Here is a 16,433-nt window from a genome sequence, read left to right on the forward strand (position 1 = left end):
TAGCAGGACATAGCAGTTCGGGTTTATGTAAACCCTTGAGGTTTACGTGAGATTTGAATTTTCATTACGACTTTGTCAATCAGCACCCTAGAGAACTGCCACTATTCAACACGTGTTGACCTACAAAAATAGCAGCTTCATAGAGTATGACCTGAAATGGTTCAACGACAGAAACAAAGGCTGGAAATATAGCTTCAAGGAATGGCTGAGCTTTTGTTTCTAAACACAGCTGCTTTTAAATGCTACCCCAGAACCATCTAAATAGCAATAAATCGAAGGCATAATCATGAGCCACAGATGTAATTTTCAATTTTCTAATAACCACATGAAATAAATGAGAAAGAAACAGGTGAAATCAATTTTCATAATATACTTTATTTAATCCCATATATATCTAAAATTATATTATTTAGACACATAACCAATATAAAAAGTATTATAAATGAGGCATTTTACATTTTACATTTTTGTACTAAGTCTTCAAAATCTGGTGTGTATTTTATACTTCTAGCATATCTCAAGTCATATTATCCATATTGAAATTGCTCAAGTAGCCACATGTAGTTAGTGTATTGTACAATTGAGTCCTAGACCCTCTACTTACAAACTATGTTATTGAACCAATTAACGTAACCATGCTTCATCTGTTTACCTCTCTGAAAATGGATTTATATTACAAAGACCTACATCTTAGGGTTAAATGTGAGATTTAATCAGTTAGCAGACAGCAGTGTCTGTTATGTGCTTGGGACACTAAGATTGTTACATGTTAGGGACAGAGTCATGCAACTGGACACCTTATCCCTTTTTTGATTCTTTTTTTTTTTTTCAGATTTAAGCAAAGCTTAAAATGAGCATTCCCACTCTAACTTAAAACTTTTTTTTTTGCCCATGATGTAACCAGAAGATTAACATACAGCGTTAGGCAACATCTTCAGGAATGACTGATGGCTTGATCAATTCATGAGCTAAGGATCTGAAGGTTACAGTATCAAGATGCAGAAGTGTAGAAGTGTAGACCTAGGCCATACACTGGCAATTAAATGCTCATTACAACAGGGTTGAAAGAAACTAAAACCAGAACAGGCTGAAAAATATCATTGAGATTACCATTTAGGGATCATCAGCTACAGACCAAACACCAAGACAAGTACTTTTCAGAGGTTCATTCACTTAACCACAAGGGCATAGAAAGAAACAGACAAAATTCAGCAAGGCAGATGTTCTCATCCTCATTTAAAGATAAAGAAATGGTGGGGCCAAGTGCAGCCCTGCATGCTTAACATGTATCAGGCCTTGGGTTCAACCCCCAGCACAACCACCATCAACAACAAAACTGACAAAGACATAGAGTGGCCAAGAAATGCACCACAGGGTCAACTGTTAGGTGGCTCTTTGCATCACTGTGATCCTAAAATACCCTTCCACCCTCACTCAGCAATTAAATGTGTGGTGAGCTGGAGCGATAGGCCTGGCACCAGCGACTTACTCTATACAGAAGTTGAACTACGTTGAGAGTGGAACACTTCTTCTGCCTACGAGTTGCACTTAAATGATCAAACACAAGAAAGATTGCAGAAAAGGGAACATTTTCTATATGCTTCAATACTCAATTAGGTGGTTTGTTTCTGTGTGATGCTCAGAGGACACAACAGGCACAAACTAGTTCTTTCATTAGCTAAAGCAAGAAAACCAGATTGAGTCACAACTACTTTTTTATTAGTTCTATTTATTGAGACTTGCAACTCACTTGAGAAGTCTGGTCTTGTAAGTAACAGCCAGGGAAATTTGAGGGAAGGTGTTGTGTGTGTGTGTGTGTGTGTGTGTTGCACACACACATGTGAGCGCACAGTGGTACGGATGAAACTGAGAGAGGAGTAAGCTGCTCCCAACAACCAACTCTAAAGAGCACGTGGCTCTAGTTACATCTGGCTGGCTCAGCAACTATCCAAGTTATGGGGCTACGGGGGATACTGTCTAGACCAGTTCTTTTGGCCCTGGTGTTGGCAGAACATAGAACCAGAAAGCCAAATCATGGTGGAAATATCTCTCTGCATTTTTTCTGGTAGACGGTCAAGCTGGATGGAAACTAAATCTCAAACAATTACCAAATAGCAATAAATAAGAGAATAAAAAGACTGCACAGGGCTTTCTTCAGTCCTTGATAGATATGTCCTGGCTCTTGAGCTATAGCATGTCATTTCTGAAGCAAATATTCTTAAGAAGAAGAAGAAGAAGAAAAAAGTACAAAGGACAACTTTAGGGGTGACCTGACTTTTCCAGCTTGAGAATATTCTCAGTGCATCATGCATCACGGGTGTTTGCTGGTCTCAAGGATGTTACTAAGAATAGAAAAACACAGCAACATATAATTGAAATAATTTATTTACCACTAGAGCACCACAAAAAAACAGACATACATTGTGTTAAAATACAGCATAATTGGTCATCAAAATACAAAACAGCTATTCTTATATTCCATCTTTTCAACCATGCCAACCATAAAATTGTACTGCTGCTTAACACATACAAACTGCTGTCCCCACCCACGTACTAACACTTCCCCAACTCCCTCCCACCACCCTCCCCTCCCACGGCAATATTTACTTATGGGAAATAAAGACCTTATAGAACCCCCAAATTAAAAAAAAAAAAAAGATTCAAGAGATCTTAAAATAGAGCATTTAAAATATTATCAGTGCATTCATAAGGAAAGACAAAATAATACAAAACAAAATGTCGTTTTATATGAGAGGAAAATACCTGCAGAAATAAAAGTGATTTACACAGAATTAATAGAAAAGTGGAAGAGGAAAGAAAATAACACACAGTCAAATCTGGGATTGGGTTCCACCCAACACAAGGATTGTTCACTATTTGCGGCATCCCATCTCTTGCTTTTCCAGTTTTCAAACTTGCAAAATCCAATTCTTCATTTGAATTCATGGTGAGAAATTCCAAAAAAGAAGCACACCATACCAATCAACTTCTCTTTGGATTCATGCCTCACTCTGCTGCCCTTTAGGTGAAACTGAAAGTATTCCATTGTTTTACCTGTACATTTTTATCTTAAACCTGAATAAGTGACAAATATATCCTACAAACCTAACACGAGGTACCTCCTCTGCAATGATGCAACTCAGTTATTAAAGCAAAGTAAGTGTTAGCCTCAGCTCTAGGTGACTCTTATTCAGAGGAAGGAAAGAATGTTTTGATCAGGGGAGGCTCTGGCTTGTGCCTTTCTAACCTTCAAAGAACATCTATAAAAGTCTTAACTTCAGTGAAATGAATGAAATGACTAATGCTGACCTGGACTCTTCCCTCTTTTGAAAAACCAAATAAAATGTCTATTTTTTCAATTTCCCGTTAACACTAAAAAATCTCACTTTAAAGGAAAAGATGTTCTCTTCGAACTGCCCTCTTTAAAGTAATAATGAAATTCTGTGAAAACACTAATTAAGTCAAATTAGAGAACCCTTTCTTAACTCAGTCCAAGATTCTGAGTTCAGATCTTTAAACCCTCATTAAAACTAAAACATTTCCCTCACTTATCTATGTGTTCACAATATCCCCATTTTCCTAAAGTAGAAGCTTCCTAACTGACTTGGTTATGAATTATGCTTAGAAGATGCAGGAAGACCACTTGAACTCAAATCTATTCTTTTCATAAAAGAAAAAAAAAAGGACAAGTAGACCCAGGTAGCTTATGTCATAAAAATGAACAATACACAAAGCACAAGTAGAGCAAATACTATTTTAAAAATGTATTTATAGTGCAAGTCAAAATCTAGGGGTTTTACTCAAAAGTACTGGCCGGCTAAAGGAAACATACAATTGTGAATGATCATTAAAAAGAGCCCAAATTAAGTCCAATCTAAATCATAGTTGACATTATTACAGAATATAAAAAATATGGTAAGAATTTACACATTACACGTAAAGTAGTTAATGTTTTGATTTAATAGTTTGCAAACGAGATCCGCAGATGTGTTTTCAATTATGCTGGCTTCTATGCCCATCTATTTTAATAATACAGGACTGGTTACATATACCAAAACAAAGAAAAAATAAAAACTGTAGCATAGCTATACAGCAATACTCGAAGGTCCTAAGTTTGATCAGTACATGTCAAAACATTTCAACATTTCACTGGTATGCCAAACTGACAAAGAACCATTTACAATTAAAAGGAAAATTAAAAAAAAAATCTTACAGACTCATTCTGTTCTTATTAACAGGCTTTTTAGTGTTTGAACCTTACACGAAGCTTCCTTAGGCAGTTGGTACACGGCATGTGTTCTCAGGGTCTTTATCTTAATGCAGACTCGCTTGGTCATGTAATAACTCACTTGGGTTTTCATCCTGTTAATATGACCTCTTATTTTTTTCTGGCTCGTTTGAATTCAAGTTCTTTAAGCCATCCATGAGTTTCTGGCAAAGTATTTGGTCTCCACTTTATACACCTGTTTTATTTTCCAAGGGCAATGAAACATTCATTATATAGTAACACACAATAAATAACTCACTGTTAACTCTAAGAGTAAGAACGGGAGGGGTGCCTATTGCATAGCAATACAGAAAAATCAAGTGAGGCGTGGGATAGGAACGGTACGTACAGCAACTCCACTTAATGGGATTTTCCTGTTTTTTTTTTTTCTTTCACATAATTAACACTAACAAATTCTTCCAGTGTTTATTTTTTTTCTTAAAAAAAAAAAGAAGATTTTGCTTCTTCTCTCTCACTTACAAAGTAGGTGAAATGTAGAATAAGGCCTTCCACTTTTTTCGTTTCAGATGCCAGTTTTAACAAACAGAACGCAAACTTCCAAAGTATTTGAACTAGTACCGCTTTTTCAAAATCTGTTAACACTGATGAAACAAGGCTCTCTATGTTTTCTTGTTACAAGCATCATCATGGTCGTTGCTGTTGTTATCATGATTTCTGCCTTGTCGTTTTTCCAAGAAGTTTAGCTGCATTTGCAAGACTTTACAATCATATTGGAAAGCTGTTCGATCTTGGGTGTCTTGCCGATGTAGTAGAGAATGGTTAGCGGTTCCAAATCTTGGGACACACAGCAAGGAGAAGCAGATGCTTCTGGATTTATGGTGTTATATAAACTGAGAACCTGAATAGACACAGGAAAGGAGTGATACCACAGGGCAAGACCAAAATAAAAGCAAAAACAAAAAAAAAAGAGAGAGAAGAAAAGCCATATTATCTTTTCAACAACCATTTTACATTGTTATCAGCCAAAGCACTTAGTAGGCAATTTTAATTATTTGGGGTATATTACTGTTTTTTTTTTTTACTTTAAATTTTGGTCAGATTGGTATGTGTCCTTAGCAATCACCAAACTCACCCTTTCTGCACTAGATGCTTTTTTTTTCATGCATTTTAAACAAGTGATCTATAAAAGTCAGATTGGACAAAATTACTCATTCTGCAGATTTTCCTAATTTCCCAACTTGCCTACTCTGATCGAGGCCACATACATTTGCCATATCTTGTAGTATTCGGTCTTGTTTCTAAACCACTTTTTAACTGAAATTGTTTTGTGAGTGTATGTTTTAAATTCCCAAGAAAATTAAGAGATCTTTTGAGGTTGAGGACTCTGTAGACTTTGTATCATTTAGCCCTAGTAAGTCTTGACTGGACAAAATAATACATTTATGCTAGGTGAAGAGATCATAGATACATGGATAAAAAAGAAAAAAATAATAAAATGTTTAAAATTGTCATTAGAGCTTCAACTTACCCTTGGGCATAGAAAAGGACACCTTTATATAATGTAAAATCTTTCTATGTTAATTATCTTTGCAGGACAATTTAATGCCACCAAATTGTCGTTTTTCTTTCTTTCGTTTTTTGCACTGGGGATTGAATCCAGGGGCACTACTTCACAATTGAGTTACATCCCCAGCTCTTTTATTTATTTTTTATTTTGAGACCATCTTACTAAGTTGCTTAGGACCTCCCTAAATTACAGAGGCTGGCCACCAACTTTCGATCCTCTTGCCTTAGCCTCCCAAATCACTGGGATTACTGGCATGTGCCATGCCACCTGGCCTAAATTGTCATTTTTAAAAGTCTTTTCATTTACTGTTGCTTCATAACTGCAATGATGTTAAGAATGGCATCAAACGCAATCTACATTCTTCATTATTCACTTTCTTAGATTTTTCTTAAAAGCAGTATTAATAGTGAACCCGCCATGGGGCTGGGGTTGTGGCTCGGCAGTAGAGCGCTTGCCTGGCACAAGTGAGGCACTGGGTTCGATCCTCAGCACTGCATAAAATAAAATAAATAAAATAAAGGTATTGTGTCCATGTACAACCAGAAAGTACATTAAAAAATAATAATGAACCTTCCATTAACCTTTCATATGATAAATGGTAGTGGCTGAGAGGGAGGAGTGGACAGCCAGTTCTAAAACGGAATGAAGACAAAGTTGTGTAGTTAGCCCTGTACTTTTGTCCCCATTCTGTATCAAAGAGTCTATGACTTTTACTAATGGAAGTATGTAGGATCCACACTGATGACACAGAGACATTTCCAAGGATGCCATTAATGTGTTAGTCAAACAGTAAGTGACCTTTTCCTCGAGATTCACTGCAATTTTTTCATCCTAAGACACAAGATCTGTTCAGTGCAGCAACACTGACTACTTTATTAAGCTACCCCTGGTGTCTTGGGTAACGGTCCAAACCACATATTTGTGACCATGACAGTTATTCTTCCTCTCTCCTTGAAAAACAAGCCTGGTCTGAGCCTTCACACACTCCCTCTGTGTATCGGGGAGGAGAATTATGTTTCTACTTGGCAGCTGGGCCGTGCCCACATTACAGCTACTGCTGCCGCAGCCCAGATGAAGCAGCCTGGCCAGAGAGCTCAGACAAAGGGACAGGCATGAGCAAGCTTCCCTCACATGGGCAAGCACGTGGTCACCCGAGAGTGCCAAAGCCTTCAGGGGAGTTGGGAAAACAGCTGAAGGAAGGGGAACCGTATCTGTCAATTTCATTTCCAGCCTATGCAGGCATTTATAAATAAATATACTTCGTATTCCACTAACACATGATTTTTCATGAGAACCGAGGAGGAATTTTTATAACACAGATTGTCTAAAATAATTGATAACCCCCCAAACTCTTGAATTCAGCTGAATGCATTCTGTGCTCTTTTTGGCAGCAGGTTCATTTTCCTACCCTGCAGTGAAGGCAATTTTTCTAATGCCGCTTTAATAGGGAGATTTACAGACGCATAAAGAGCAGAATAGAAACCCCCATGTGAAGCCACATTTTAGGAATTATACTCAGTAAGACAGAGCAAATAGAGGCCTGGTTATATAAAAAAGGACGGCTGCCTTCCAAGCCCTGGTTTGTCCTTCATTTTCTGTTTGATCTTGGGCAAGTCATGTACACAGTCGACATTCTGATTTTTTTTTTAAATGTTAAGGTTTGAACGAGATTATTGATGAAGTCCTTTCCATCTCTATAATCCTATATCATGAAGGATGTAGGAAAGAAGAAGCATATGGAAAAATAGCATTATTATAAAGAAAAAGACTTTGCTGATCTGGATTTGGGAATCCACAGCATCCAAACTTGGACCTGCCTTCTAAGTTAGCCCTCTATCTAGATGGAAATAACTTGACTAAATATATGCAGATTCTTGATAACTTTGGGCTGTATTCAGAAAGACTTATGTTAATTTTCCAATAATTTCACATGTATCATTTTTGTATTTCACAACAACTCTCCAGTTCAGCATTATCAATTTAAAGATAACTTTTGGTGGCACACACCTATAATCCCAACAGCTTGGAGGCTGAGGTAGGAGGATGATAAGTTCAAAGCCAGCCTCAGCAACTTAGCGAGGACTTAAGCAACTCAGTAAGACCCTATTTCAAACTAAAATATAAAAAAGGATGGGGATGTGGCTCATGGGTAAGGCCCACTGGGTTCAGTCCCTGGAACCAAAAAAAAAAAAAAAAGATAACTTTTAATATAGACGTTCCTTCTTACTGATTAGAAATTTAAGGTTCAGAGAGGTTAAAGGACTTTCTAATTCTCCTACTACAGTAAATCATACACCAAAGCACCAACTGCAGTCTTCAGTGTTATTTCTAATATGCCAATCCCCAATGGAGGTGATAACAGATACTTTTTTAGATGGACCTCTGGGTCCCTTCACACCTTAGCTATATATGACACTATGTGTATATTGATTCAAACTGTTTTTGTGTGTGTGGAGTGGGGAACCTAATTATGTGTATAGCTGTTAAAAATATACAACAAGAAACAAAACTCTCTTCAAGTCATTTATGATCTTGATGAGAAGGTGTGATCTGCTTTTGAAAGGGATCAGTGTTACTTTTTTATTTTACCTACAGCCTACATTTCTCCTCATCTAAAAAGATTTATCCAGCACCTAGGCACACATGATGGCAAAAGGGCATAAAAACAATTACAGTTCATTTAAAAATACAATAGCAGACAGCCTAGAACAGAGGAGATGAGTTAGCCAAACACTTACCCTGCTGTGCTGAGTATCTGAACTCCATAAATATGGGCACGCTCCAGCACAGAAGTTGGCATTGTACCCTTTAGGTTCATGTATCCATTTCCACCCAAGATCCCTCTTGAAATCAATGTAAAGTGGACGTAGGCAGCAATTATCCTGCACATTTCTGTTGAAAGAAACATCAGTGGAGATTTTAAAGCTGATTTCCCACCTGCCTTATCCCAAACCAGAAAATGATCCATTCATTTATTCAACAAGAAGCTAATGACCACATAGCCTGGGCTAGGTGTTAGTGGTCTTATTGTAATCTTAAGTGACTTTCATGATAGGATGCTGTGATAACCCGCTGGATGACCTCATGAGTCCTATCCCCTGACTCCCTTGTCTGTGACCTAGAAAGTCAAACCTTTACTCTCAAATGCTTATGTAGGGAAGTGGCAGTTGTGCTAGCTAGCCTCTATTGCCCTTTTACATTAAAACCAAATTACAAGAGTTACTTTCAGAGAACCATCTAAGGCATTTATCTTTGAGAATATATCCTGCATTTTACCACCCATTACTTGATCACAATACACTAGAAATCAAGGGAAAAGTTGCATGCAATCACAGGCTCTGAAAGTGAAAAATGCCTGGTGACCTCTGACACGACACTGCTATCATGGAGGACCCGGCATCGTCCCACAACTCTCCTTTTACCAAACTGGATAGGAAACCACAGGATGAGAAATAAGTTCTCATCCTGTTCCCCTACTTCTGTAAGATTCTGTAGCTAATGGCACTCTCTACTATCTCATCTCTGTTTCTGTCAAAAAAAAAAAAAAATGTGACCACAGGCATTCTGAAGAGAAGGGTAAGGTCACCCAGATGGCAGGTCTTCCTGAATTATAGAGTCAACGTCACACATCTAGAATGAATTTATTTTCTCTGGGAAGAAGGGTAGAGAGCTCATTTTCTTTTTCAGCATCAAAGCCCTTCAGAGGGATTTGGGCGATCATCATGGGGGGCTAGTTTTCCCCCTTCACCCTTTGTTCTTTGGTCACGGGCTGCTGAATACAACAGAGAAACAACTGCTCAAAGCCTCCGAGAGGAACAGGATTACAAGATACCAGGGCTGTACTGTCCTCAGTCTATGAGTTCAACTCAAGTCAATTTGTAGGAAAAAGTAAAGGCAGAAGAAGGTATAACAGACACAGGTGCTCGGTTTTATCTCCATTTTCTTACCTAAAACAATAGGCCGCATCCAAAGCACGCTTCTTCCGCCGGTTGGACTGTTGTGACTCAAGTCTGTAGGAGGGCAATAACATTAGCAGGAGATGTGGGGTCTTCCCACTGTTTTTTTTCCTAGTGGACTTTATAGTTTTCTGATCACCACTGGTATATGTGGAGGTGCCATCAATACCTTGAAAAAATGCATTTAGGTAATAAACATTTAGCTTTACCTTCATCATATATTATCAGCTATATATATATATATATATATATATTTTTTTCTTTTGTATATAGTCACAAATAGCAGTGATGACCACCATGACAGCATTGGCTGGCTATAGTCATTCCCCATGGAAACAGATGTGGCATATAATAGGACTACCACAGGTGACTACACTTGTATGTGGGTCTCTTATCAGAAGGCAGCACAGCATTAAAGGCAGAGCTGTTGCTTAGGAAGTCACAGCAGAAGAAGACTTTGACCCATGGTCACAGGCAACCTAGGCAGTTTAATTTAGTCTATCCTCAGTGTAGGCTGTGTTCAAACCCTCCACGAATGAACGTGCAGCCATAGAACATGCCCTGTCACCCGCAGGCTCACATTCTTCCTAAGACTGCTAAACTCAGAAGACTTTTCCTAATGAGCCTAAACTGAGACTTAGCTCCATGGCAGTGAAATAAGTTCAAGTGAAACAGAAGTCACCCTTACCTAATGCTATTTTGGGAAGCTGCAAAGAAAGGGCTTTTTCATTTATTTTATGGCATCCTCAACACTTTCCTGATTCCATCTGAGATTTAGAAACTTGAGCTCCCCAAAGCATGCTCAGGAGACTGCCAGTTTAAGCATTTAATCTCCACACTCAAGAGAATCATGACTAGGTTAGAGACTGAAATAAATCTTGAAACTTCTGGGAGCATTTTTCTATGAGTGGGGGCCACTGTAGCCTTTTAAAAGTGGATGGAGGTCCCAGGTGATGTTAGGAGGGAAGAGAAATCAGCTCCCTGACCTGGCAGTGTAGGCCGATGTGGCACTGGCACGTGGGCACAGGCTTCCCTCTGGTCTCTTTCCCCAGTGACTCATTATCCAATGTACCAAGTGACCCAAGCCCTTGGCATCTTCTTATTCTCTCTGGTTTTTGGTTAGTTCACTTAAAGGTAGGCATGGGAAATCTAAAGCCTTGCTTTGTGTTTATCAGCTATTATAAAAGTCTGATAAGGAAGAAACTTGAAATATTGGGTACAGGCTAGAAAAGGGCGACTGTTCCAACACAGGGAAGTTAAGGCTTAGAAACTGAGGCTTAAGAGGACTCTTTTCTCTGATGAAAAACAGTTGTCGGTTTCTGATATTTGGTTTAGGGACTTATCAATGGATTTCACTGAGTGTATGTCATATAGTTCTATAATATCATAATAGATGGAAAATGAGCTTTGCTTAAATGAAGAATAAAGAGTTTAACTGACTAGTCAATATTTTTCAGGGTCAATGAGCCAATCAGTTAGTATTGACCAAGTCATGGTGGGGTACTGCCGAGTATGAAAACCGGGAAACAATCCCTTTCTTCTAGTCTTTTCTGCCTCCTTATACTTTTTTCCAGTCATATTTTTGCCAGCACACTTCATCCAACAATGCAAAGTGACTTTATCCTCATGAGATTATCAACACAAGCCCTCCCCCACCACGCAGTTTCAGTTACCTGCAAATCTTGCTTCTAGCTCTTCACTTTTATTTGGTATGATGTAATTGTTGGATGGTACAAAGGTACAGCAGGGACAATGTAAACTTATTTTAAATCCCAGGTTCCTATCTGGAAAACATTAAGTCAAGGAGGTCATTTGTAAGTATATTATCTGCACTTTTAAATCTGCAATTCGATTTACAATAACTTAGGGACACATCTAGGGAGAAAACTAGAAGGTGGTTATAACCTTTATGGTGAAGCCACTCATGAACTGCATCAGTCACATCGAAGGACAGCCATTCACCTTCTGCTCTTGTTTTCACGACTTTGCTGTCAATGTAGCGCTGGGTTGGAGATGTTAAATCTTTGGATTTGAGGATCTAGAGGGAGACAAGGCAAGAGCTAAAGCTCAGTTGGCATACCGACAGCCTGACGAAACCCCAACCATTAACATTATCCTGATTCATTATCTAAATTTAGCTGCACACCAGTGTGTCCACGTATTGTCATCTCAAGCATGGCCACATACATAAAAACATAACACCAGGCCATTTGCCATGAAAAATAGAGCTACTAAATCAGCTGCATGTTATGATAAAGGTGACGGGAACCATAAAGCCAAGTGTCTAAAAGAAAGTGGCAGTAATTATTTTGCTTTGCTGACATAAGCTTTGTGAGATTTTGGACATAAATTCTATGCTATTAAGTTAATGGTTTTGTTGTTCTGCTTCCTTATTTCTTGAGCTGGGGTACAGAGAGGGACTGGGGGGGGGGGAGACGTCCCGTTCAGAAAACCCAACGCTCACCCTCCAAAGTCCCTGAATTATAAATCTTCTGCCAAAGACAGCAAGGTCCTAACCTTGGTTCCTAAATCCATTGGCATTAAAATATGTGTCCTGCCTCAGCTTTTGAGGTAAGCCTCTAGCTGGGATTTTTACTCTCAGTACGACTTGTGATGATTTATAAAGATATTCCATATCCCACAGCCTAAGAATGAATCTGGGCAGGAGCAATCTGGCACAGTGTGCCTCTGAGAGGCTGAAAGCAAATCAGCTCAAAACCGAGACTTTAGAAAGAAATGTTGATTTCAAATAAGTAAAGAACAACTACAGCATGTTCTTGGGTTTCTATGGGAAGTGAATAGTTGTGGTGGTTTTCAACAATTCTATCTTGAAACAGTAATGTTTTATGATCCAATCCACCATCCTAAGTCTCCTAGAGCTACAGTAAATCCTCTCCTTAATCTACAGCCTCTGCTTCCTCAGTACTTAGGTGCTTAGGACCTGTTTTCCCTGTCCTTTCTTACATTCAGTCTAATTCTTCATACCATACTTATGGGTTTGGTCTCTTCTACAAGTTCACAAGCTTCTCCAAGTCAAGGATCATGCTTTCAACTTGATAGCATTTCAAAGCATAGGACTCAGTTGAATCATTGTCTATTAAGTGACTCTCTGAAGATCTAAATAATTGATTAACTCTCTGTTAGCCTTGCAAAGCAAAAAAAAAAGTGTGATTTCCTATTGATTTTAAAATGCATTTTCCCTGTCAGTGTGTAGACACAATTTATTCCAGGTGATTTGACAACACAAGAATATTTGGCATTATAGTAGTCATTTTTTTTTCTGGATTAAGAAAGTATAAAAGAGGAAAGAGATTTTATGATTGGACTCTTGGGTGTCCTCATGAATTTTTCACAAATCATATTCTACAGGCCTGCCCCAATGGTCCAAAGAACCCCTATAAATAAAGAGAATCCAGAAGCAATCATGATCCTTCAATAGGCAAATGATTGTTTTTGTGAATTAAAGAAGCAAATAAACATGACTGGAGGGCTGGGCACAACAGGCTCTGGGTTTGGCACACATTGTTTCACTTAATGTAATCCTCAAAATATTGCTGTAAGGTAGATTAAAGAAACAGAAACTCAGGGGGGTGAAGTAAGTCCCTTAGTCCCTCACAGTGAACAAGCACAGAAAGAGGATACAAAGCAACTCTAAGTCATTTTTCTACTTCAGTGCTGGAATTTGGAAAGCCAAAAAAAAAAAAAAATGTTAGGGAAGTCAAAGTCAGATCATGATTCACCCTGACCCCTTTCCAGATGGCAGAACACATTTAATAATAAAGGCAGAGATCTTTAAATAAGATTATAATAGATGTCAGTACAGGATGAAAATATACCATGGTGGAATGTACACACAGTTAATGCTGACATAAAGCTGTAACTTTGCTTAACATCAGTCAGTCCTCTGGGAATCAAAGCTTTCCTTGGAAATAACTCCCAGTTGGGCAAGTAAGACACTACTTATCCACTTCAGAATAAATGGCATAATTAAACTAACATAGGATAGGAAGGATAAAAATAATGCTTGCGAAGAAATTCTCAGGCATTTCCATCTGTCTTACTGGCTAAAAGTTAATAACATACCCAGAACTCCTTTTTCTGTCTTTAGATTTTTCTCCTAGCTGATCTCCTATAGTGATACACTATTACATAATGTTTTGCATATTTTCTATGGTCCTAAAACATTGCTTTCATTATTATGTGATATATATATATATATGACATAATGATTTAATAGTTTAATTATGTATCAAAATAAGTGTATCACATATTAAATGCCCAGGACATATGTGACATATATGTACGCACACATATATATAATATTCAATATCACTGAAGACACTGCATTTCTTTTAAATAAATAAATCATGACCATACTGACCAAATGGACAATAAAAATACATATTGGCAAGTCTATGAAAATTCTTTACCTCATAGAGAAGGAATAAATCTGGATTATCTTGCTCTGAAAACACAACAAAGGGGAGCAGAGACTGGAGTTCTTTCTGGTTTAAATATCATGAAAGACTGAGGATAATGGCTTCCTCCACAATCAGGGCATTAGCCAGCTCAGACAATGAACAACTTCATACTCTGAAAGGGTGAAAGGTCGTCTAGATGTTTTACTAGTTCAAGATTCAGGAACAGGCTACATGTAAATCACCCCCCCCCAAAAAAGAGTTAGCTATTATAGTTCTGAAGCAGAGAAGTGACTTTAGTCTTGTGGGCTTATTGTCTTGAACTTTATGGACAAGGAGTCCTTACATCCACTTGTTGCAATTTAACTCCACTCTTCTTATGCAGTCCTTAGTGGAAACAGGAAACAGCTGCTTTCCATCACTCAGAGAATATCCCTCATATTCTCAGAGACTATTATTAAGTCCCCCTCAGCATGCTTGCTTTCTCTCTCTAAGCTAAATAAACCCAGTTCCTTCAGGCCATATTTAGAGGGGCAATTCTCAAGCCTTTAATCATTTGGGTAGCTAACAAGGATGGAAGATCCAAAAAAAAATATTCCTTCTATAGCTTCATGATTTCACTTTGGAATGGTCGAGGACACATTCTAATCACATCTTAGCATGGAATCTTAATTTGAAAGCTATCTTTTTTCCTAAGAATAGGTACAACTCCCTTTCCCCTGTTTCTCTTTCATTTATCACCCGAAGTGGGAAGTGGCCTGGGAAATCAACCTGCTGCTCTTGCTCATTAGTCTTTTCTTACATTCAATAATTTATACAAAATTGACCAGATCAGCCAACTTCTCACTCTATTTTAGCCTTCACAGTCTGCCATTCTCCAGGGCAGCTGATTTTTTTTCTAGATCTTCCATAATAATTTCTTACACATTTTATCATGACAAGGTCAATTTAGGTGAGTAGCAGAAGCTTTCTTCACCTACCAGCACTGAACTGGCCTGATTAACCAGTTGACTCTATCCATTCCATGTTCTGTTCTTTGTATTGGCTGGTACCCACAGCACACTGGGGTCAAGGCTGAAAACTTATTCTCTAAGCACTGCTGGTCTTGCCAGCTGAGTTGTACACTTAGTGAATATTAATTGTATGCATTTCTAAACACTTGGACTTGTTATTGTGATGATAAAAGTTAATTAAATGGCTCAAATTGATTAATACAGGACTGGAAGAAAAGACAATTGTTGCTTCTGTGAAAACCAGGTTGAAAGTCATGGAAATTCTTCACAAAGACAAACTGATGTAAGAGAAAGTGGGTTTTTTTTTTTTTTTTGGAAACAATTTGGCAGTTCCTCAAAAGAGTAAACATAAAATTATCATATGATCCAGCAATTCTGCTCCTGGGCATAATCCAAAAGAATTAAAAACAGAGACTCAAACAGATACTTCTACACCAATATTCATGGAAACACTGTTTACAATAGCCAAAACCTGGGGGAAAATATAACACTGACAGATGATGGATAAACAAAATGTAGTATACCATATAGTAGTGTATTTGTCAGTCATGAAAAGAAAGAAAATTTCTGACACAGACTCCAACAAAGAAGAACTTGAGGATATTAAACTAATTGAAATAAGCCAGATACAGAGGATATATACTGCATGATTTCACTTACATAAGTATCTACAACAGGCAAAATTTATAGAAATAGAAAGAGGAATAGAGGTTACCAAGGACCGGGAGTACAGGGTAATGGATCTTTATTGTTTAAAGAGTTCATAGTTTCTATTTGGGAAGATTAAAAAAATTCTGGAAATGGATAGTGATGATTACTGCACATCATTGTGAACACAGTTAATGTTCTTGACTTATATAAAGAATGGTTAAAATGTAGCTTTTATTCTATGTTTTACCACAATCATTTTTTTCCCTAATTTTAGGTGTGAGGGAGATAGCTATAAAATACATAACAAAAAAGAAATAATACGATAAAAATCTAGAAGAATCCTGTACTCAGGCTCTTCAGCAATTATTCTTAAGCTTCTATGTACTTCAAGTTAATTAAAAACCAGAAATCATAGATGATGCATTATGAATGTGCTCATGCAAAAAAATATAGCACAGATTAGCAATTGGCACCGCTGTGTCAAAGAAAATTTCTTGGCCTTTTATAAAAAACTCAACCTCAGTATGTAAGTTTGTGTGTGTGTGTGTATGTGTGTGTGTGTGTATACATATGTGCATATAGACATATATTCACATACAT

At 37.8% G+C, this 16,433-nt stretch overlaps 1 protein-coding gene across 2 annotated transcripts in view; it reads right to left on the reverse strand.

Annotated features, from left to right (window-relative positions):
• Positions 1-2,591: 2,591 nt before the first annotated feature.
• The window catches only part of Tgfb2 (transforming growth factor beta 2), an 82,979-nt gene continuing 69,137 nt past the window's right edge, over positions 2,592-16,433 (reverse strand). For both annotated transcript variants that reach the window (XM_026387991.2, XM_026387990.2), the window contains 5 exons: positions 11,657-11,789; positions 11,425-11,535; positions 9,743-9,920; positions 8,534-8,687; positions 2,592-5,126 (listed from right to left, as the gene is read on the reverse strand). In XM_026387991.2, coding sequence (XP_026243776.1) covers positions 4,968-5,126; positions 8,534-8,687; positions 9,743-9,920; positions 11,425-11,535; positions 11,657-11,789 — 735 coding nt within the window. In that variant the 3' untranslated portion in view covers positions 2,592-4,967. The remainder of the gene's footprint in view (positions 5,127-8,533; positions 8,688-9,742; positions 9,921-11,424; positions 11,536-11,656; positions 11,790-16,433) is intronic.

Source organism: Urocitellus parryii, chromosome 9 (genome assembly GCF_045843805.1).
Source record: "Urocitellus parryii isolate mUroPar1 chromosome 9, mUroPar1.hap1, whole genome shotgun sequence".
NCBI lineage: Eukaryota > Metazoa > Chordata > Mammalia > Rodentia > Sciuridae > Urocitellus > Urocitellus parryii.